The sequence below is a fragment of the Enoplosus armatus genome, chromosome 18, assembly GCF_043641665.1.
Source record: "Enoplosus armatus isolate fEnoArm2 chromosome 18, fEnoArm2.hap1, whole genome shotgun sequence".
NCBI classification, from domain to species: Eukaryota; Metazoa; Chordata; class Actinopteri; order Centrarchiformes; family Enoplosidae; genus Enoplosus; species Enoplosus armatus.
In genome coordinates this window covers 15,548,059-15,571,549 of record NC_092197.1, presented here as the reverse complement: position 1 = coordinate 15,571,549, position 23,491 = coordinate 15,548,059, and the positions used below count along the sequence as shown (strand labels likewise).

General features: G+C 41.9%; 2 protein-coding genes across 2 annotated transcripts in view; both read left to right on the top strand.

The window, feature by feature from the left end:
- LOC139301660 (protein unc-13 homolog B-like) overlaps positions 1 to 6,382 on the top strand; it is a 61,677-nt gene extending 55,295 nt beyond the window's left edge. Inside the window, exons 33-42 of the mRNA XM_070925102.1 lie at positions 2,805 to 2,893; positions 2,994 to 3,140; positions 3,486 to 3,609; positions 3,732 to 3,785; positions 3,930 to 4,007; positions 4,608 to 4,755; positions 4,993 to 5,049; positions 5,256 to 5,348; positions 5,476 to 5,635; positions 6,097 to 6,382. Of these exons, the coding sequence (XP_070781203.1) occupies positions 2,805 to 2,893; positions 2,994 to 3,140; positions 3,486 to 3,609; positions 3,732 to 3,785; positions 3,930 to 4,007; positions 4,608 to 4,755; positions 4,993 to 5,049; positions 5,256 to 5,348; positions 5,476 to 5,635; positions 6,097 to 6,382 (1,236 nt within the window). The remainder of the gene's footprint in view (positions 1 to 2,804; positions 2,894 to 2,993; positions 3,141 to 3,485; positions 3,610 to 3,731; positions 3,786 to 3,929; positions 4,008 to 4,607; positions 4,756 to 4,992; positions 5,050 to 5,255; positions 5,349 to 5,475; positions 5,636 to 6,096) is intronic.
- Positions 6,383 to 10,954: 4,572 nt separating this feature from the next.
- Positions 10,955 to 21,302, top strand: atp8b5b (ATPase phospholipid transporting 8B5b). Its single transcript, XM_070925030.1, has 27 exons — positions 10,955 to 11,009; positions 11,144 to 11,202; positions 11,315 to 11,428; positions 11,740 to 11,838; positions 11,973 to 12,034; positions 12,190 to 12,262; positions 12,349 to 12,419; positions 12,538 to 12,620; positions 13,266 to 13,424; positions 14,222 to 14,310; positions 14,711 to 14,904; positions 15,007 to 15,215; positions 15,312 to 15,355; positions 15,456 to 15,621; positions 16,022 to 16,210; positions 16,526 to 16,641; positions 16,739 to 16,903; positions 17,241 to 17,352; positions 17,624 to 17,729; positions 18,352 to 18,502; positions 18,864 to 19,047; positions 19,173 to 19,396; positions 19,776 to 19,859; positions 19,971 to 20,216; positions 20,487 to 20,625; positions 20,740 to 20,870; positions 21,039 to 21,302. Exons 1-27 carry the CDS (start codon positions 10,955 to 10,957, stop codon positions 21,300 to 21,302), a joined length of 3,588 nt encoding a protein of 1,195 aa, XP_070781131.1.
- The last annotated feature ends 2,189 nt before the right edge of the window (positions 21,303 to 23,491 follow it).

The window sequence follows — 23,491 nt, the reverse complement described above, 5'->3', positions numbered from 1 at the left end:
TGGGTACTGTGGATGGTAGCAGATTAAATTCATTAGTACAGTACTAGTTTGAACTAAAGTTTAGACACTAGTAGATCCACAATCGTATATAGCCAACCCCTCTTTAGCATTTACAGTAGCTAACTGTTGTACCTTTGGCTAATTGGCACACAAAGTGCTGCTGAGGTTGAGTGGAATGTATTTGATCATGATAATTATCTATCTCGAATACTAACGGCAGGTTTAAGGAAAGGCTTTTCTGACTCTGTTTTGCGAAAGTGTTCATTAATTACAAAATGAAAGTCCGCTTTAGCAGATGAAGAGATGGTAAACCCTGGAAGTAGCCTCATTGGACCAGAATGCACTGCTGCCACAAGACATGTTACATTTTGTGTGTAAGGGCAAGACTTTTCTTGTCTCACTCCTTCGGTACTATCTCTACCCAACAGGATGCACAGCTGAATGCCTGAAGTTTGGGGGTTTGATGGTTACATGCAACAATAACGGAGTTGGATTTTCTTTCACTATTTGTATTCTTGAATCTGGTCGATTTGAGCCTTTATCTTTGAGGTTCATGCTCTGGAGAAGTCTTTTACTGATGTCGCCTGTGTCCGATAATTAGTTAAGCATCACGTCATGATGGGATGGAGACGAGAGGATGTTACAATGTGAGCTCCCTTGAGAGGTCAATAGAGTTTGTGTCAAGAAGTCAGGCTGGCTGGCTTGTTAAGATGGAGGGAAATCATTGGAAAGAGAGAAGGTGATTTGATGTAGCTCTCTTGCTGCATTTCTATGGCATATTTTTACAGAATAAAACACATCCTAAGGTCTTAATTTTGACCAACTAGCTACTGCGTTTTGACTTTGCAGGGCACATTTAACAAAATGTATTTTTTGGGAGAGTGAAGTCACAATCATGTTTTCCCTCTCTTTTCTAGCGCAACAATAGAATGCTAGCATGGCAGGCAAGTTGACTGTATATGCATGCATGTTTTGTGATACATGACTGCATATACTCGCATGTTCATCACACTACTTATGGAAATGAAATATGGCATCACTTGTAATATTTTTTGGGGAAATAGAGGCGGCGAAATTAGCTTGAAAGAACAAGCTTTGTTGAATACGGTTGTGGTTTTTGCGGCTATGATCAACTTTATTATTTTGTGTTGTCTTTTCACCGCCTCTCCTAGTTTGAGGAGAGTGAGGAGGAGGAGGAGGAGGAGGAGGAGGAGGAAGTAGGGGAAGAAGGGGAGAAAATTGAGGTTGAGGTTTGTTGCAGTCTGAAGTGGTGTTAACCCGTCATTCTTCCTACTCCCAGAAACATCAGTGACACTGTCCTACTGGTTATCATGGTGGAGTTTATTGTGTGCAGTTTTATCGTCATCTGTGGTGATTTCTACCTCGAGTCTTCTCCCTTCTTTCAGTGGCATTTTCCCTGGCCTCTCCTCAAAACATTCCCCCTGAAACAAAGGTTATTTGTGAACTTTTTGTTGTACTTTTCCATTAATTTGTGTTTTCTTTGCAACTCTTTTTTGTTTGCAATAGACCGACAAGGAGAAGGTGGGTGCCATATGCTTTCCAATGGGAAAAAACAACTTGCAGTATTTGTGGTGTTTTAAGTGGCTTACAGAAAAACCTTATGTTGGAGATTATCTAGTGCCTCAAGTGTGGTTATAACAGAGCAGGATTTTTTGACAGTTTTTCATCTTTATTTCTTTTTTTCTTTTTTTTAATCTCAAAACATTTCCACCACACAAAGATGGATGCACCAGTAGAAAAGGTAGGTTACATGCATACCGGGGTTTGTCTGCTGCCACAGCACTTAATATAATGGCCATCGATCCTCCTGTAGTTACCCATAGAAGGGAAAATTGTCATTCCAAATGGGAAATGACAGTTAATTGAGGTTGTCCTGTCTTACCCTCCACCTCTCTCTGCTGTCGTAGACTGAAAATGCACTTGAAGACAAGAAGGTGAGTGTAGGTGTACAGACTCATCCATATTTATACCCCCATGCTCACAAAAACACTCTTCGGGCAAGACAAAACACATACAGCACATTACAAACACAACACAATCCATTCCTCGCTGCCTTTTCTCCCCTGAAGCCTTCCCTTTGTTTGAAACCTCAGTAATGGTGCTATGCGACCCTGACAGGCCATTGGACCACTAACGCACCATGACTTCATCATATGGACTAGCTCCCCCACATTTAGATGTTGCCACAGTATACCTGTGTTAGGTATGCTGGTGGTAATTCATGGATGGTTTCCTACTTGTTCCTTCAGCCTGTGCTTGTGAGACTCATTACTTGTACGACACACATCTCAAGCAGTATTTAACTTCTTTTTTCAACGAGTACAAACATTACAGTACAACCTCTCATCCCTTTGTTATCCCTTGGTATGAAGCATGACAGACTGGCAGTGTCTGTGTGCTTTTATTCATAATAACATGATGTAAGACAAACTGCTGGATATTGAAGTTCTTTTTTTAAATCTGAAATTCTTGCTGCAAATTGTAGCTTCAAGCTTTTGCGTTGAAGTAATAAGTTTAAAGGTAATTTGGGGTATTTTGGCCAAAAGCTGCAAATATGAACTGGTGAAAGCCTTTCATGACCTGCTGTTAAAGAGTCCTCCGTGTTCAGAGGAGAGCTGGCGCATACTTCCTCTCTTGAGAATGATGATTATTATTGCATTTTATAGTGTTGTAAAAGCTTTTTGAATAAACATATTTTGAACATTTTTTATGTGCAATAAATGACCCTAAATCAAATTCTATCGAGCACACTTCACTGGTTCTGTCTGCCTGCCTCTCTGCAGATGGACACTGAGGCCAGTGACTTACTGAACGACCTGCAGGTGAAGCTGAACAACGTGCTGGATGAGCTCAGCAGTACATTTGGGAACAGGTAGCCTAATCCTGACACACACACACACACTCATATATTTACAGTTAAATTTGTCACCACACATGCATTTGTGCTGATTGATCATGTTCTTTCTTTCTAGTTTCCAGACGCGTATCAATGATTGTATGCGACAGATGGCGTCTCTGCTGTACCAAATCAAAGGGCCGCTCAACGCCAACAACAAAAACCAGGTGGATGCCGACTCTGACAACATGCTACGGCCTCTCATGGATTTCCTGGATGGAAAGTGAGTGGATTAACAAAGATTTGAGAGTTCTTTTCCCCACTCTGTGCCATATTGCCATGTTTTCAGCCACTTTGACAGGTGCAATCCTCTCTTAACTTCTGTCCCGTTTGTTTGTCTCCCTTTTTCTACAAATTATTCATCTGTGTCTTAAAAGTATTTCCGTAATTTGATCTTGAAAAAATCATTTTGTTTTTAACAATTTTCAACAATACGAGCACCAATTAGGGTTAACACACCGTAGCACTGTCAATGGTGCATGTGTCTCATCAACGTGTGTGTGTGTGTGTGTGTGTGTGTGTGTGTGTGTGTGTGTGTGTGTGTGTGTGTGTGTGCATGTTTTTGCAGGCTGACACTGTTCGCCACCGTATGTGAGAAGACTGTGTTGAAGCGTGTACTTAAGGAGCTGTGGAGGATCGTAATGAGCAGCCTGGAGAAGACTATTGTGCTGCCACAGGGCAACGATACCTTTGTAAGCTCAGCATTCGACGTTATGTGTCTAATGTTTGTGTGTTTGCCTCAGCATTTGTAGATTCTGCAGAGTGATTTGACATTTAAGTGCAGATTTCAGAGAGCAGCAACTTTGTTTTTCAGGGTGCACAGATTCTCTCAGCTGCAAAAGAACTGGGTCAGCTCTCCAAACTCAAGGTATCTCCATCTGTTTTACACCATGTTAAATTACCTGCTGGGGCTCAGTTTTACCAAACTCTGACCACAAATGACTCATTGAGAGAAAGTTCATCTATTTTTGTGGAATTAACTCGTCTCTTTGCTCATCATTCGGATGCACAGGATCACATGGCAGGGGAGGCTAAAAGCCTGTCTCCCAGGCAGTGCGCTGTCATGGATGTGGCACTGGACACTATCAAGGTCAGTTTATACCGCGGGTGTTGGTTTCATTAGGGTGCCGGGTCAAATTAGCTCCATCAACTATTCATCCATTAATGAAGTACCCTGAAAGGTTATGTGAGCAGCTTGTGACCATAAGTTATCTGATTGAACAGGCCAGGAAAAGGTGTGTGGAGGATAAAGTGGATGAAATGAGGATTAGCCAAGTTAGCCGGATCTTTTTGGAAAAATGCTATATCCAGGAAATACAGTGACTTTTTCTAAATTTAAATGTAAATCATGATTTTCAACTTATTTTGATTGATTTATCGCTTCCACAATGATTGATTATGCTCAGAATGCACTTCTCAAAACGCAACATGGTTTCTTTTTGCCCGGAGCAAAGAAAAAAAACCTCACCTTGTTTACTTGAGTAGCTGCTTGTTTCTGTAGTTTTCATATAACACCCAACAATGTTTTACAAAGTCGAACGCCCACTTCCAAAACCATCAAAACCTCCAGAGCGTATAAACCAACTCTGCTTTCTTTTTGGTTTAAAATAATTCCTGAGCAACATATAGTAAACCTCCAGCTGTTCTTTCAGATGTTTATACGCTGACTCGCCCTTTGTCTCCTTTGCAGCAATACTTCCACGCAGGAGGCAATGGGCTGAAGAAGGCGTTCCTGGAGAAGAGTCCTGAGCTGTCCTCGCTACGCCACGCTCTGTCGCTCTACACTCAGACGACAGACACACTCATTAAGACCTTTGTGACCACCCAACATGCACAAGGTAGCTCAGACCACTGCCTAACAATACATCTAAATAGGTATAGGAAGAAAGCATTTCTTTCTACCACGGTAGACCAGGAGAGGGCACTGTGTGTATTTGATAACAAAGCTTTTCATTGCATATTCCCTCTGTAAGGTTCACACCTGTATTTGGTGTGTTGAAAGTGTCTTTGATGCTGGAATCTGCTGACGTGTTATCGCTGTCTTCTCTTTATCTCCTGTGCTGCATCTGTGCCAGTGCACAATGGAAAGGGTATTAGGTTAACTCCCAATGAAAAAATACAGCCCAGCAGGGGTAGGTTTCATTGAAATCTTCTGCCAGCCCTCCTCTCCTTCCCCACCCGCTCTCCCTTTGTACATTCTGGTGGGTAGGTCAACCCTAACCCAGCCTGTATCCCGCTTCTCCTCCTGACTCTGCATTATGAATCAAAGCTTCGTTTTTTTGCCCTCATCAGGCCACATGTAAGCTCATTGATGTGTCTGTGTGTGCTTTTAAACCAGGTTCAGGGGTGGACAAGCCAATAGGTGAGGTGTCTGTCCACATTGAACTGCACACTCATCCTGGGAATGGAGAGCGGAAAGTTACCGTCAGAGGTCTGTTTGAGTTTTCACTAAACGTGACACTAAATATGTGGCATTTGTTTTTCTCACCTGATTACATCATCCTCCGCCTCGGTGTGTATCTGCGTTTTTACACATTGGTGTGTTTTTCCATCGTCAGTTGTGGGAGCCAGTGATTTAAAATGGCAGACGTCCGGCATGTTCCGACCCTTCGCAGAGATCACCATGATCGGGCCTCACCTCAGCGACAAGAAACGCAAATTCCAGACCAAATCCAAGAACAACAGCTGGTCTCCCAAGTTCAACGAGACCTTCCATTTGTAAGTACCGCAACAACTGCACCTGCTGTCGTAAGGGTTTATGAAGAAAGAAGAAACAACCTCTTTTCTTCTTTCTTTCATTTTCAGGAAACTTTTTTTCATTATTAGTTTTGCTGCTATTCAACAGCATAATTATGTAATGGTATTGTCTTCAATATTTGAAGAATTTGACCCTCAGTACTCAGAATGATGTAATGCGACATCAGTAATGTTAATGTTAAACCTGGCTGATCTGTGATGCTTTGCTGCCGTTTCAGAGACTTTTTTTAACATGTTATTGACTAAACGATGAATCGACAAAAAGATCAATGGATTACTCAATCAAAATAAAATAATAATTTGTTGCAGCCGTGCTTAAATCTCCAGCATCTACGGTGCAAAACGGTGTATTTTGAAAGGAAAGCTTCCAGTTGGCTCGCCTGCTGTTGTGCTCTTGAATGACCTCTGTGTTCTCTCTCCAGCCTTCTGGGTAACCAGGAGGGCTTCGAGTGCTACGAGCTGCAGGTCTGCATCAAAGACTACTGTTTCGGCCGCGCTGACAGAGTGGTCGGCTTGGCCGTGATACAGTTAAGAGAAATCACGGGGAAGGGCAACTGCGCGTGCTGGTGCCCGCTGGGCCAACGCATCCATATGGACGACACGGGCCTCACTGCCATGCGAATCCTCTCCCAGCGCTCCAACGACGACGTGGCCAAGGAGTTCGTGAGGCTGAAATCAGAGACTCGTTCGGCCGAGGAGGGCAGATGAGGAGAGCTGGAGAGCGAGGGAGTAAGACGGAAAGGATGGAAGGTCTTCTAATTTCACAATAAGAGAAGCATCTCACATGAATTATTTTCCGTAGATGGCCATGTGGACTCTTTCTTAGACCTTTGATGTGTCTTAGCTGCTGTTGACTGTTTGGTGGCGCCTCGCCAAGCTCACCGACACACTGTCACGTTCACACTCTGGGTATACTGGACAAACACATTATTTACCGAGCTACTGTACAGCACACAGACCACGTAGAAGACGGCTCACTCAACGTTTTTTTTTTTTTTACCCCTCTCCTCATCAGTGCGCACGCCTCAGCCTCAAGGGAACAGAGGATGCCAGCAGAGGATGGAGGAGGCCTGCAGCTGGAGGGCCAAACAAGTTCACACACCTCCCCAGTGTTGTTGTGCAATAACCCCCACCTAAACCCCTCAAACCGTGGCCATGCATTTGATGCCTTACACTCTGCAAACTGTGAATGTGTGAAGTAAAAGTATTTTGAATGCCCTATTAAATACCGTATGGTTTATCTCATAAAGAGGTTTTCTGTTTAATTAATGAATGACTGGTAGCTAGGAGACAGTCCTAGTTTTTAAGGTCTGTCAGTTATTGAAGTTAGTGGAAGTTAAGCTGATGAAATATTGTACTGGTTTCACAAGTTAATCTTGTGTAGCTAATGTTTCAAGAGCTGGTACTTAAACGAATCACCCTTAATTTGACCCCTTAAAGGATTGTTCAGTTAAATGTGTGCCTTGCCATGTTAAGTTTCCGCTCCTGTTTCCCCAGGAAAGGCAACAGTGATATGATCAGTATATAATCTAAGTAGTAAAATCAACAACAATATGATTTCAGTCAAAACCTCATGAATAATGAGACCAGCAGTGTGGACGTTCATTCTGTGCTCCATTAACAACTCTTGGCACAAGATGGAGCGGCCATTTTTTTTCTTTTTTTATACATATTTATTTGTGTCTGTGCTTTTCAAATCCCAAGATGTAAAATGCTGTTTACTGCGTGTTTGAGGTTTTGCGCGGTGGTTTCTTTACAAGATGCGACACACAAGCCCTCAGAATAAAGTGACAACCTTGTGTTTGTTGTGAAGTTAGTAATAATAATAATAATAATAGTTAATTTGTCCTTGACTGATGACAGGGATTTCTGTCTTTTTAGAATTGTTCATTTATATTGAAAGAAATACTACACTTTGAACTTTCAGGTCACAACTTTTTCTTCCAAAAAAGGATATCTGAACATTTGAACACGAGCTCCTCAGCAGCTCAGTTGATAAGGAGTTTAGAATAACTTATGGTTTACATGTATCTTCCTGCTCTGTTTTCTTCTACTCTTCCTTTGAGTGGCCTTACTTGATGAAAAACAAAACAAAATGTGTATCTTTTGAATAAATGTAAATCTTTTTTTATCCTCTTATTTCCTTTGGCTCTCAGCAATGAGGATCGACCACTTTTTTGCCCAAAATGATGTCAAATAAGTTTTCCAAGTGATGTTCCTTATCATTTTGTACTTTTTATCTATGATATTGCAAATGTTGTAACTGTATCTAAGCTTTCTTTGCAGTCTGTTATATTTTGTGTTTTGTAAGTTTTTCCCTTAATCCTCGGTGATAGTTTGGAATGACTGTACTGTAAGAGATGTTTCAGTTTTATGGACCGGAGTGAGATACAGTGAGATGTGTGCCGGTGAATTTGTTCATAACTGATGGAAGAATATTAAAATGTTACTCTTAATGAAGGATGGATATAGCTACAATATGAGAACTTCTGTGTGTGCACATTTTTAAACCCATCACAAAACCACGTCCCTCTTTGTTACATTTCACGATCCCTCGTGAATAATTTGTTGGTTTATGAGGGCAAATGTTTGATAGCCATTCTGTAATATACATGTTCCTTGTGCCAAGCTACAAATGTTCACTTTTGATTTTTTCTTTTTCTTTTCTATATTTTCTAAATTTGTTAACCCTTGCACTATCACTAAATCACTGCAATAGTTAACAAGTACAGTATATCAGTCACAGTAACTGCATTTTTGTGGTGTTTTCTTTGTATTGTCACTACTCTGAAATGTTGTTGTCACCATGTAAACATTCCAATTAATGAATTTTGTATAAAGTATTTGAGAAATATCTGTAAATGTGTGTTCTGACTTTTTCCCAGTATAGAATGACTTTTTGATAGGATTTTATTTATTTATTAACCCCATCATGCAAGTCATGAGCCAAATAGTAAAGCTGAAATAAATATTTTCGTGCATTTAAAATAGTTAAATGCACGATTAAGCAAATGCTAAATTTGCCATGAGTGCCTTAATGTTTAGATTATGATTACAGACAAAGTCTTGCAGACTTATTGCACAAAACGTCCTAAATTAAATAAGAAATGCCAGTAAGATTCCTCCTATCAGTAACTCTTGTTTAACAGGCAGAGGAATTTCTGTGTTATGAAATGCAATATGTTCTTTTGTTTCCATTCCAAGAATGCTCTTGAATTCTTGTCCACACTTTGATTGTCTGGAAATCGATGCACATGACATGCTTTAGTGTTTGCTGTCGAGGTCAGAGACAATCATCAGGTCTGTTACTACTTTGAAAACATGATGTGTGTCTATGTGCACGCACATCTGTGCATACATGCAGCTAAGTCTGTGTGCTTGCAGGCACACACACACACACACACACACACACCTACTGTAGCACACAATAACTAATTTAGCAAGCGGTTCATGTTGAGGTCCCCTGGACGACACAGTGTGCCTTTGTGTTCCAGCCCAGGTATTAAATTCCATTTCTGAAAGCACCTGGATGTGCAAATCAGTCATGAAGTCACGATATTCAGAACTGTCATAACTCCCTTTTAGTAAGTCATTAATTAATTACATAATTATTAACAAGTTTATGCTTCAAAAACGCAACACACGCCTGGCTGTCCCTGCACCTATGAAAGAGGCTACATATGAACTGGACTAAAGGAGCCGATATTGAAAATGTCTGAGAGATAAGTCCTCATTTTGAGCATGCGCACCCATCACAGGGCGCGTTACATACCTGACTGCCCAGATCACAACCATATTGTCAGCTCTGATTGGCTGGAGCCATTCACCTGCACTGTTGTTTTACTGCCCCTCCACTCCTGCCCCGTTTCACCATGCAGGTCCAAAGATCGCTGCACTGTTTGCTCAAGCCCTGAGCTGTTAGGCGCAGGGGGATCCCAGCTCTTCCTGCATGAACCTGAAACCTCCACTGTAGGCGCCTCTCTCACCACTTCACCTGTCGTCCATCCTGGGCGTCTGTCAACCGGCCGGAGGCCCCAGTCGAACCCCCTTCTCTGCCTGGGACTAGGCTGGTGCCTGGACATCCAAACAGAGCACAGGCGAGGGCCTGGATTTACTTCATCTGAGGCGGAAGCAAAGGCGGGATTGAAACTTGTAGCTGTTTTTTCCCTCTCTTTCTTTTTTTTTGGCCCTGTGGCCCTGCGTCTATTTGTGTGCAGGACTTAAAAGACACAAGAAAGCACATTTTTGTTTGAGGTACGTGGCTGATTTTCATTTGTTTTCAGGCATTGGGAAAATGGTGGATGTACAGCACTTTTGTGGGGAAAAATCACACAATTTAAACCCTTTGAGATGTGAGAAACATTTGAAATACATGACCAATCAAAGTCCAAGCCTAGTAGCTCAATCACTTAAGGTTCACAGTAACGCATTCGTTTTCATAGTCGTGTGAGTGCGAGTAGAACAATGACAGAGTGGGTGAAACATACCCAACCAAGCCTTTTGGTTTGGAGCTGGCTTTGGTTTCCTGAACTGTAACAAATACAAACTAGGTTACTGCTTACTGCTGGTCTTGTTTCTTTACTATATATTCAGGGCATGGATTTCATATCGCTATCTTAATCTTTGTGGTTATGGATTATCTGCCAGAGATCTCTCTCTGGTGCAAAGGGTTGCGAAGGGAGTGGCTGGATGTCTTTACAGCTCTGCAGCACAGATAAAGTCTCAAGGATTGTTGCCTGATATTGCCTCAAAGGAAGACTCGCACATGTCTGACATGTTTTCTCAACATGTTTATCGAAATGCACAGAAATATATACTTCTTCACTTTTGGCCGTAAGAGCCACAATGGTTGTTGTTGTTTTTTAGCTTGCAGCTGGCCGTTAAAATAAGAAGTCAAATGATGGTCAGCAGCATCAGTTAGCTAATTATATTTACACCACAAAATGTTAATGACGCAAGTGGACTGAGAGGACAAATCTTTGCTGTTAAAAGACCTCATCAAGGCTCAATTTGCTTTTGTATTTATCCTTCCCTCATTGACATCTCCTCTTCATGACTGTATTTCAGCAAATGTCCCCTGTATGTTGCCAATGTCTACTTTTAAAAAAGCTGCCATAAATGAAATGGTTCCCCCTCACTTTCGCCACAGTTTCCCCTTTCAGTCGCTATCTCGGTAAGATAGAAGAAATGTCTCTTTGCTTCACTAACTGTACGTCACTCTGTGATAAGTACACACATGCTCTTTCTCTAGGTGTGAAATATGGAGACATTGAGCTAAAGATGGGGTCGGTAGTGTCCCACTTTGGCCAGTTGTGTGGAAAGGAGGAAAAGAGAGGTGAGTGGACCGATAGCACTAATGCGTTTACATTCTTCATGTTGTACTCGACGATTAAAGTGACACTTTTCTCCCAATGCTGCTGCAACATCCTCATCCCTCTCTTCATCGCTCTGAATCTTGTTTTCTCACAGAGGAGGAGAGACACTTGCGAGCTAATGACAGGCCTTTCAACCTGTCTTACCACTATGCTGTAAGTATAGAAGCTAACACTGTCTGTGCGTATCCAGCAGATAAGATGCGTTATTTTCTAAAATATAAGTCACGTCCCATCATGTTGCATTTGTCACATTCCTCTGGTTCAGAATAATGCCATCAAGACCTCCAAATACAACATTTTCACCTTCCTGCCACGTAACCTCTTCGAGCAGTTTCGGAGGCTCGCCAATGCCTACTTCCTCTTCCTCATGGTGCTTCAGGTAGATGTTTTTATTTGTTTAGAGTGCTTAGAGTATTGTTTGAGTGCTGTAATGTCAGCGTGGACTGGTAGGGGGGCTTTACATTGTTCAATGACGAAGAATTGATGGGTATTCATGCTGACTGATGCTGACAGAAATGGATGTTTTTGCAAATGTTATCCACAAAATATTCAGAGAAGGAATTTGACTTCCAGAATATTGGATTCATGTGTAAATAGTGCATCCTTTAATCCAACAGATGCAAGCTATTAACGCTTTTTAAATGTGTGTGTGTGTGTGTGTGTGTGTGTGTGTGTGTGTTCTGTTTACAGCTAATCCCACAAATCTCCTCTCTCTCCTGGTTCACCACGGCTGTCCCTCTGTTTCTGGTGCTGACTATAACAGCAGTCAAAGATGCCAGCGATGACATAGTAAAATTGAATTAAATCTATCGATTAACTTAAGGGGAACCCCTCTCAATATTGAGACAGAAAATAAGGAACTACATTCACATGTCATACCTAAACAAACACTGTTTTCTCTTTATCCTGTATCGTCTGAGTAGAACAGACACAAAAGCGACAAGTCAGTGAACAACCGCATCGTGAACGTCCTCATTGATGGAGAGTGAGTCATTTAAGATGCAAATGTCACATTATATACTTGTAAATTACACATATAAACGTACAAACACAAATATACTGTCGTGAAGCAGTTTTGTGTGAAGTGTTGTGCAGTGTCGTGATTTCACGGCACGTTTTATGTTTATATTTTTCTGGCAGACTGAGAAATGAAAAATGGATGAATGTTCAAGTGGGAGACATAATCAAACTGGAGAACAATCAGTTTGTCACAGTAAGCATGGAGATGCTGCGATAAAGATTCAACAGTGAGTTATTTCTGTCATGGTCTGAACTGTATTTAATGATCTCATTCTTTAGGCAGACCTTCTGTTGCTGTCCAGCAGTGAGCCTCTCAACCTGGTCTACGTCGAAACAGCCGAATTAGATGGGTGAGTGTGCAGTACTGTGTGTGTGTGTGTGTGTGTGTGTGCGTGGCAGACGGCTGATGTCTCACACTGTCTTGGATTTCCAATCAGTCCCTCTCATGTCCTCTTGGTCTCCCCCCAGTGAAACCAATCTGAAGGTGAAACAGGCCCTGACTGTAACTGGAGAGATGGGAGACAGCATCGACGCCCTGGCTGGCTTCAATGGTGAGAAGCTGACAGAAACAACATTAAAACAGACACCCAGGATTTTTAGAACTGCAACCTGGCTTCTTTACAAAGTATCGTTCTAAGGGGGGAAAGAAATGCATTTTCGATCAGGATATTGGGATTTCTGTGGTCGACTTTTTATGCACGTAACAATGCAAAACTAAAAACACAGACATCTGGAACAAAAAGAAAACATCCCGACTATCATGTCTACATAAATGGCCCAGACATAACATTTCAAAGTGAGAAACTAAAGAAATAGGAGAAGATTGGTTAAAATTTCAGTCAAGATAATGTCATTTAATCATTTACGTTTGCATATTAGAATATATTACTTTTTTTGTATTAGAGTTGTGGTTAAGCTGGAGGTAAGAATCACTGAACATTGTTGATTTAAACCTGCAACGGTGGAGCCAAACTACCACTTTACCTCATGAATATATATGGCTCCTAAAAAGTGTTCATAAACATAAAAAAAAAAAAGATAGAAACAACTAGTTACAACAAATAAGTTCTGCACAACATATTGGGAGGTGTTAAGTTTTTCTTATAAATGTTTAGGCTAACACTCCCCCCCCCCCCCGAAAGGTGTGAACTGTTGCCTTGGACGTGTTAACTGACGCTAACCTCTGTCTCTCCCAGGTGAAGTGCGATCTGAGCCTCCCAACAACCGTCTGGACAAATTCAAAGGCACCCTGGCTCTGAACCGACGGACCTACGCCCTGGACAACGACAAGGTGCTGCTCAGAGGGTGCACCCTGAGGAACACGGGGTGGTGCTTCGGCCTGGTCATCTTCGGAGGTAAACTCTCAGCAGCTGCGAACTTGTCCGGTTGTTGTTGTGCAACGAATGACGCACTCGTGTCAACATGACGATGAAGCGGTCCAGTGTAGAGCTGCAGTCAGCTCTGCGGGGGCCCAGCAGAGGGCGCCCGTGCTACACATACGCTTGTCGGGCCAGTTCCAGCAGGAAGTTTTCTCTATTATAAGTCATAAATAACATTACAGTAAAATACGGCAGTGAATAGTCATGAATGAATTGTACAAGTGATGGTAAGGACAATCATTAACTCTACTAGAGCTTCAAGCTGCTAATCTTCGGCTGTTGTACTTTATATTAATTGTTACCAGTTGGTCAATGACCAACCTGCATTCAGTTAGCATTTTCTAACTTTGGACTTTTGACTGATAAGAAATCATTTTGTCAGATAAGTTCAATCCTGAATCCGCCAGCCTATTGACCTGAGTGAAGAGTGACAAAATGATTGAACCTAAAGGAAACAAAAATAGATATATTTTGAGAGCGGCTGATATTTTTCACAGAGTTTGAGAGCAAAAGATTCAAAAAGACAGATAGGTACGTTTTAAGAAAGCGGTGCTGCCTCAGTCAAACTTCTATCCATCTCTAGTTTGCATTCATAGGCCCACAGGCCCTTGTTTTGTTGGGAAGTCACTGACTGAAGTATATATTTGATTATGGGGGGAAAAAAAAGTGTACTCGAGAGGCACATTTTACCTTCAAAACAGTCTCTACAAATGCTGAAAATGTACCTCTATCTGCATGATTGTCAGTGTGAACAAGAGATTGAACCTTTCCAGGTCCCGACACCAAGCTGATGCAGAACAGTGGAAAGACAACCTTCAAACGGACGAGCATTGATCACCTAATGAATGTCCTGGTGTTGTGTGTGAGTTTCATGTCCATGCACACATAAATACACAATCTACTTTCAATGCATCTCTTGGTATATAAACACACGTACTATATGAATGAATCCTCAAAAGGTTATGGCCATTATATATATGTATCTATATATATATATATATATATATATACAATTACATTGGCTCTACCTCTTAATTGCACTTTGACATTTCTTCCGGTTACAACATCTATAAATAAAACTACTAGGAGGGAACTTATCAGTGTCAATAAAAGCTGCTGATTACTTTTTTGCCCCTTGAGTTCACTCATGCGTTAGCGTCATAAAAACATTCCTTTTTCAAATGCATGTGTCAACTGATTGATTTCATCAATGCAATAATTATTGAGAAGTATTGAGACCTGTGATATCTTAAATCTATCAGATCTTTGGTTTCCTGGCGTCCATGTGCTCCGTTCTGGCCATCGGCAATGCAATCTGGGAGGTGAGGGAGGGCTCAGTGTTCACGGTCTTCCTCCCTCGCGACTCAGGGGTCAATGCTGCTCTCTCATCCTTCCTCTCCTTCTGGTCCTACGTCATCGTCCTCAACACGGTGGTGCCCATTTCTCTCTACGTCAGGTACGTTCCAGTGCAGAAAGACAACGAAATCAGAGAGCAACAACAAGTTATGAGTGGAAGTTGTCTTCCCTGCATGTCTCACACTTATCCCTATGATGGCAGCGTGGAGATCATCCGTCTGGGGAACAGCTTCTACATAGACTGGGACAGGAAGATGTATTACCCCAAGAATGACACTCCCGCCCAGGCGAGGACCACCACGCTCAATGAGGAGCTGGGCCAGATCAAATACATCTTCAGCGACAAGACCGGCACCCTGACGCAGAACATCATGACTTTCAACAAGGCCTCCATCAATGGGAAAGCTTATGGTGAGTAGCTGTGCTCATATAAAATCTACAGAGTTGAATGGACACACCAGCATGGGCTGAGTGATTGATTATAGAGTGTGTTTTTCTGTTATTCAGGTGATCTGTTTGACTTTGCTGGACAAAGGGTGGAGATAACAGAGGTGAGAGGCGATTGTATATTTTATATTTTGTGTCAAGTGTGCATTACTCCAACTACTAATTACTTTTGTTTTCTCTTGTCTGCGTCTTTTTTCTCTACAGAATACAGCGAAAGTGATCTTTTCCTGGAACAAGCTGGCTGATCCAAAGTTCATCTTTCACGACCACAGTCTGGTGGAGACGGTGAAAGAGGGAAACCTGGAGGCTCAGGCCTTCTTCCGCTTGCTGGCTCTGTGCCACACCGTCATGCCCGAGGAAAAGGAAGAGGGTGAGCGTCCTCTCATGGACATCTTTATGCATGGCATGTGGCTGCAACGGTTTAGAGCAAGTTTATGTTCTGTCTCTGGTGATTGAAAAGGTTTTTCCATGGTTGTGTGAAACCCTAATAGACAGTCCTGAATAATACAGACTCCTCTTCGTTTTTACTCTAAAATTATTTCTTTTCATATTAACCATTTAGCAACTCCAGGATGAGATTCAATTCCCAGCTAATTGCGTTTTCAAAAAGTATTTAAGCCAACATGTGTTCGATTTGAAAATGTTAGACTTCGGGGCCTTCCAGTGGTAGTATTAAAAAGGGCCTGGTTGTAGACAGCAATGCAATCCACGACACAAACTTAACTTGTTTTTTCTTCCTTGCCTCTCTTGTCGTCTCTATCTCCTGGCAGGAGAGCTCTACTACCAGGCTCAGTCTCCCGATGAGGGCGCCCTGGTGACGGCAGCAAGAAACTTTGGGTTTGTGTTCCGCTCACGCACGCCTGAGACCATCACAGCCGTGGAGATGGGCAGACAAGTCACCTATGAACTTCTGGCTGTTCTTGACTTTAATAATGTGCGCAAGAGAATGTCAGTCATAGGTGAGAGACAGGAGTGGCACAGTGTTTGGTTTTTATATGTTTTCTATGTTTTGCATGTTGCCAAAAAAGGATGTTTGAGTTGCTATAGGCTTTAAAAAGAGGTCATGGTTTGAGAATTTTCTTTGGATATTTAATCCACACTGAACAATTTGTTGCCTGTGTGGTTTTCCGATTTGTGTCGGCTGCTCAATAGTGACCTTGTAAAATTAGGAAATTACCAAAGTCACATTATCCTGTTAATTTAAATTCATGCAGTGTTAGTTGTCAAACCTCATGACTCCGTCCTCACTTAACAACTTCCCCCATGATTTCCAGTGCGTAGCCCCGAAGGCAAATTGACTCTATTCTGCAAAGGAGCAGACACCATCGTCTTTGAAAGACTGCACCCGTCCTGCAGCAAACTGATGGAAGTTACCACCAAACACCTCAATGTGAGTGATGCGGTTGGATTTTTGTGATGTGCCGACATTAAAACCAATGTACATTCATTTTGTTTTTGAACTGCTTTGAACTTTCCAACCAAAATAGGAGTATGCAGGAGACGGCCTCCGTACGCTGGCTCTGGCCTACAAGGACTTGGATGAGAGCTATATGGAGGAGTGGCAACGACGCCACCATGAGGCCAGCACTGTCATGGAGGGACGAGAGGAGAGACTTGATGAACTTTATGAAGAGATAGAGAAAGACATGCTGGTTAGTCCACCTGCTGAATACTTTGACACATTGCGAGATAGTTTGATTTACTCAACTGTACATCCTGCGCCATAAATTAATAATAATGAAACACCAAGAAATTATGAAACACTGCCTCAGACTAACAAAAATATCTATATCTCAGATTTAAGTGCCAGCATTGCTTTTTTACATGATTTTAATTCTGCCAGCGAAAGACTGTGAGCATGGCTTTAAAATAGTTGCTTACAGTATTGGAAGTATTGGAAAATATTGTTGGAAAAAAATGGAGATATGAATATACAAAAATACAAAAGAAAACATTTTCACATTACCACCTGTACTTTGTGGTTTTTAGCTGTTGGGAGCGACAGCTGTGGAGGACAAGCTGCAGGATGGCGTGCCACAGACCATAGAGCAACTGGCTAAAGCTGACATCAAAATCTGGGTGTTGACTGGGGACAAACAGGGTTAGTGTTGCGTATTGTATGTTCCCTGTTCAAATCACACATTTCATTATTACACCACCCAAGATGGGTGACGTAATACTGTAATATAATGTGAAATATATTCTCCTGTTCTCTCACTGTTATTCTCAATGTGTCAGGAAACCCCAGGTGCCAAATCTATCACATCTAAACATCCTGAGTCATTCGTGAATGAACTCCGAGAGTGACTGTTTGGCATGTTTGACAGATGAAGTGCATCACAGTAATTGTAAATATTGACGTTTTGAAACAGAGACAGCGGAGAATATCGGCTATTCCTGCAACATGCTGAGAGAGGAGATGAAGGAGATTTTCATTGTTGCGGCCAATACGGCTGAAGGAGTCAAAGAGGAGCTACAGTAAGTCAGTGTGAAAGTATCTGCTGATCAGAGGCTGTTTCATTATGCTGAATTTCCACATAACTAGTACAAAAAATACCAGTAATATATTCGACACAATTTGACGTACATGACGCTTTTTGATGCTTTAAACAACAATGAGAATTGATTGATCGCTAAGCCTCGCCCCCCCTTAGTTACCGTTGCTACACCTGTCAAACTTTCTGTTATAGCATAGCACAAATAAGCAGTTTACAGTATTAACAGTGGCAGACTTACAACTCAAAATTTGCTGTAGTTTTTTGCTGTTGTTATGCTTGAACAAACGACACATTATTATACTTTATCACAAAGTTACAAAATTAGCTTTTAGACGGCCCCTCAAGGAGGCATCATGTTTGCTGTCAAACAGCCATGAAGAAGAGGAGTGGCTGATTAAAGTTTATCATTAAACTCAATAAACTGTTATTGGCATGGTAATACTCAAGCCATACTGGCATGATGTTTTAATTATTGTTTGCAAGTCTTTTGGCAGGTTATGAGTTTTTGTCAAACCATTTGTTTCTATCCAAAACACATTATTTTTGAGCTTCAGAGCTTTTCATTAACTCCCCCAGCCTTCCTCATGTCCTCATGTTTTCAGGAATGCAAGAAGGAAAATGTGTCCAGAGGCTGCGGACGAGCCATCTGTGACCGCGTCTCGCGCAGGACTGTTTTGGCTTGAGAAGACAGAGGCTATGCAGGATGAGAAGGTGGATGGAGAATATGCCCTAGTTATCAATGGACACAGTCTGGTAAGAAGGCTTTTTCCAGTATCCGCTGAATCAACAAGAAATGTTCTTCCCTCTTATTTCCATACGTCTTTGATCCAGAAAAAAAGTCTGGCTGGCTGGGCACAAAAAGTTAATCACTCCAGCTGAAATGTCACCACACTGGTGGGGGTTACATTGTTCAATTAAAAATAGACATTGGTATTTTACAGGCTGATTCTGGTATTTTTAGACTCACAAAAAAAGAAATGAAGGATTCATCGTTTCCTCACTAGAACTGACTGTATTCCAGAGGACTTTCTTTTTAGTGTCTGGTTAAAAATGTTTGAGGGGGGTAGGGTTGTTCAGTGCGGTCCTGTAATCCCTTCTTCCCTTTCGTCCTCAGGCCTTTGCACTGGAGAAGAACTTGCAGCTGGAGTTGCTGAGGACAGCGTGTATGTGTCAGACGGTGATTTGCTGCAGGGTCACCCCTCTGCAGAAGGCCCAGGTGGTTCAGCTGGTCAAGAAATACAAGCAGGCCGTCACTCTGGCCATTGGGGATGGGGCCAATGATGTCAGCATGATCAAGGGTGAGTTGATTCAACTCAGACACTATTACAAGAATCAGAGAGTTGTATTTGCAGTAAAACCAAACAGCTGGAAAATGCTACTCATTATGTGATTTCTGTTTCGTTCCTCTCCATCTGTCCTTCAGCTGCTCATATCGGTGTCGGCATCAGCGGTCAGGAGGGCATGCAGGCTGTCCTCTCCAGCGACTACTCCTTCGCCCAGTTCCGTTACCTTCAGCGCCTCCTGCTGGTGCATGGTCGCTGGTCCTACTTACGCATGTGCAAGTTCCTACGATATTTCTTTTACAAGAACTTCACTTTCACCTTTGTTCATTTCTGGTATGCCTTCTTCTGCGGGTTCTCTGCACAGGTGAGGGACATGTATTGTATTGTAATGTAATTTAATGGGTTAAATGCAATGCGAAAAAATAAGGAATCTAGCAAGGAACAAAATAGTGCATGTTGACTGGTTGAGTATATGCTTCAATTATAATGTTATGCTGTTATAATTATTGCTGACCTGTTGTACTGTACTGGTACAACCCCACAGATATGCCCCATATGCTCAAAGGGACTTCCTGTACAAACACTTCTCCATCCACAAAGCAACATTTTCAAAGCAAAATACGAATACTACATTGCAATGACTGTTTTCACCAAACATTCCAGGAGAGGCATATATACAGAAGCACATACAACATTACTAATGTTGTGTTTGCATGTATGATGTTGTCTTCTCTTGTTCATAGACTGTGTATGACGAGTGGTTCATCACCTTGTACAACCTGGTTTACACCGCTCTTCCCGTCCTTGGCATGAGCCTCTTTGACCAGGTATGCGCTCAGTTTAAAATAGCTCAGAAACTTCATTTTTTTTGTTTGTTTAATATCATATCATTTATCAGTGGCTCACACACTAGGCTTTCTGATCTTCTGTGTCTGTAGGATGTGAACGACCGTTGGAGTTTCCAGTATCCTCAACTCTACACTCCGGGCCAGCTCAACCAGTACTTCAATAAGAAAGCCTTTGTACGCTGTTTGGTGCACAGCTGCTACAGCTCCCTCATCCTCTTCTTCATCCCCTGGGCCGCCATGCAAGACACGGTCCGAGACGACGGCAAAGACATCGCCGACTATCAGTCCTTTGCTTTATTGGCACAGACCTGTCTGCTGGTTGTGATGAACATACAGGTGAGGTGTACAGTTCCGGTCACCAGAAGCATCAAGTGATGAAGTATTAATTTAATTCACTGGATTGGCCATAAACAGGCATTTTCGTCTGGTTATTTTATTTCCTTATCGTATTGCTATATATGCTATTGCAATAAAATTACATGGACGTGATAGGTATATTTTATTCATATCACCACCCTTACAACACACATTGTGAATGAATATGTGCTCCAGAATAAAAAAAAAATGAACAAAAAAAAGCGTCTTACTCAAAATTTAATTTTTCAGCTGTGTCTGGACACCCACTACTGGACAGCAGTGAACCAGTTTTTTGTTTGGGGCAGCCTGGCTGCTTACTTTGCCATCACATTCACCATGTACAGCAACGGCATGTTCCTCATCTTCACCTCGTCTTTCCCCTTCATCGGTGAGTAGATTTTCAATCCTTGCAGTCGCTCACAACAGCACTTTAGGGTTGTATAATGATAAACCCTTTTACTATGTGATTCTAACTGCTGGTCTGATGCTTTTGGATCTCCAGGCACCGCAAGAAACTCTCTGAACCAGCCTAACGTGTGGCTCACAATGTTCCTGACTTCCCTCCTCTGTATTCTGCCTGTGGTGGCTTTTCGCTTCATTCTCATTCAGCTTCGGCCCACCATCAACGACAAGGTGAGAGAACACAACACAGATTATAAAACCGTCCTGTCTTTTATTACCGCTATAGATAAAGTTTGCGTTCTTTGAATGATAAAACATGTGTTTATATGACAATATGTAGTTTAAACTCCCGTATTAAAAAGTCTCCATTAAAGACTTGTCCTTCTCTCCCCCTTCTAGGTAAGACATAAGGTGCGGAAGGAGGCGCTGCCAGCTCCCGCACCTCGCCGCCCACCCACCAGGCGTATCAGCACTCGGTCAGGCTACGCCTTCTCCCACACCCAGGGCTACGGTGCTCTGGTCACATCTCGGAGGTTCCTGCTGAAACTACCCATGAGGAGTCGACCGACCCTGTTTACCCAAACAGACTCTCCCCTGGCCGAGAATCAGCCACAGCACTACCGCACCATCGCAGAGGAGCAGGAGGAGTCCCAGAGCCCTTAGGCAGGAGGTACGCCGGGACTGAACCGCTGCAGAGTGGGAGCAGCATATTGTGTTTTCATTCTGGAGCCTAGCTCACACTCATGAGAACGAGCACAGGGTAAAGTTCACTACCTGGACTGTTTCCAGGTCAAACCTTTACACTTAAAACTGAGTCTGACTTTAACTCTTGAGGTTTTTACGAATGGGTGAATATTGACATCACTGTGAAAATGTGGAACATGGCTGCACTTACAACCTTAAAGGACCACACTGCTGCCTCTGCAGTATTAGCCAGTACAACTCTCATATACTGTGTTCTTCATTACTGCTGACCCTTTCCCAAAGCATACTAGGAGGTTTTAGGTATATTTTCTGCCTTCCATATAGATATTGGTTTCAATTCATTTCATCACAACGACAATCAACTTGTGGAGAATTCCTTTAGCTAAGTAATCAATAATAGCAAAAGTTTAATTGCCTTAAGTTTTCTTAAAACTTCTTCTAAATCTCTGCAATGTGAGAGTCAGGTGCCGAAAAGCACTTTTTAAGTGCAAAAAGGAGATTCACATTATTTCACAACATGCATATTGGTTTTATTGCTTGATGTTTGAGTCTGATTTTCCAACGACATAGCTAATAAACTTTCAATGTTATTATCATTACACTTTCATTTAATATTCTAGTGAAATAAACAGAAACTAAAAGCAGCCCGGGAGGTAGAACGTCAGACTAAAAAGCTTATGGTAAGCTTTGGCAAATGTATGCAGTTTGTACTTAATGGGCTAAAACATGAAAAACCAGGAACTGCGATGAGATTAACTTTGTGTCATGCACGCTACATTTGCTTGCTGTGATCTGTGGAGTTTTTAGAAAGCTAAGATTGCCACTATCTGATCTGGGGAAACTGGATTAGCACACTGCCTGCAACATGAAGTTGCATTTTGTACCTTTTTAATTTTTTTGTTTTTCATTTTTCTCAAGTGAATTGTCAATACTCAGGATGTCATTCTGAGAAAGGATAGTTTCAGTTGAAATCTGCGATGAACCCATTTTCACTCACAATTGTTTACATAATTATTTACATTGTTTTGTTTTTGTTCTGCTCTGTGTTAATAATCTGTTTGTTTTCTTATGAAGGGATGTGTAACTTGCTCAATCTGTACCACTGTGTCACAGTATTTTCAAAGTATAGCCAGGGGTCAGCGTTGTCTCTGTAGCTGTGTTTTAAAATAACGGTACAGTAATGGTTTAAGTGTCATACCAGGGACAGTGCAACGACCAGCACACAGGACATATTACTCATAAAATCCCTTTTATCAGTCTCATTTTATTATGTGAGGCTCCTCAGACTCACATCTGATGAGATTTTTGTTGGCTGATAAACGTTTCTACATAAGAGATCTGTGAATAAAATAAGTTGATTGACTTGTGTAACCATTTGTTTTTAAATACATTGTTTCACCATCAAGGCAAACTAAAGAAAGATGTGGGAAAAGGAAGATACTGCTATATAAATATGGAGAAAAAAGGCTGTTTCAGTCACTAGACCATCATCAGAGCAAATGTTTGTTTTTTTTTTACACATGGGAAATGGAGTTCACAACTGTGGTTTCCAAGGTCCACATGCTTACAGTAGGACACAACATGTCACAAAAATAGGATGAATCAACACAGGATTCAAGAGATTGCCTGTATGTACTGGTTTGATTTGTTTAGATGTTAGCTTTGTTTTTAGCCCCAAATAGCCTTTTTAATTTCACCACAGGATATTGGTACTGATGCTTCTTGAAAAACAAGGCAGCTGAAATAATGCAGACACTGTAGAGTGATTGATAGAAACATGCATATAGTACAAACCTGTATACAAACACACTGTCTCACGGAGACATCAGAATCTGTATGAAGGACAGAAAAAGTCTGATTATTGTAAATATTTTAGAACCGTGACCTCCTTTAGGAAGCCTCAACCCAAACCTCTTCCAGATTTCTTTGCATTATGTATGCTGCTGCATGCACTCTTGCTCTCTTTCTGCCTGTCTTCCCCTCACTCACACACTCTCTCACACTTCCATACATACATACTGTACTGTTACATCTGCACACACACACACACACACACACACACACACTGCAGTCAGCCCACATCTGCAGTGTCCTCTGGGACAGCGAGCCATGACATCACTGGTGGAGGGCTGTCCCAGCATGGCATG

Excerpts from the sequence above, each read along its gene's own strand:
- atp8b5b (XM_070925030.1), top strand. The coding sequence starts at position 10,955 with ATGGGGTCGGTAGTGTCCCACTTTGGCCAGTTGTGTGGAAAGGAGGAA. Across the intron at positions 12,035-12,189 it reads AACGTCCTCATTGATGGAGA|ACTGAGAAATGAAAAATGGA; the intron begins GTGAGTCATTTA and ends TTTTTCTGGCAG. Across the intron at positions 15,356-15,455 it reads AAAGGGTGGAGATAACAGAG|AATACAGCGAAAGTGATCTT; the intron begins GTGAGAGGCGAT and ends TTTTCTCTACAG.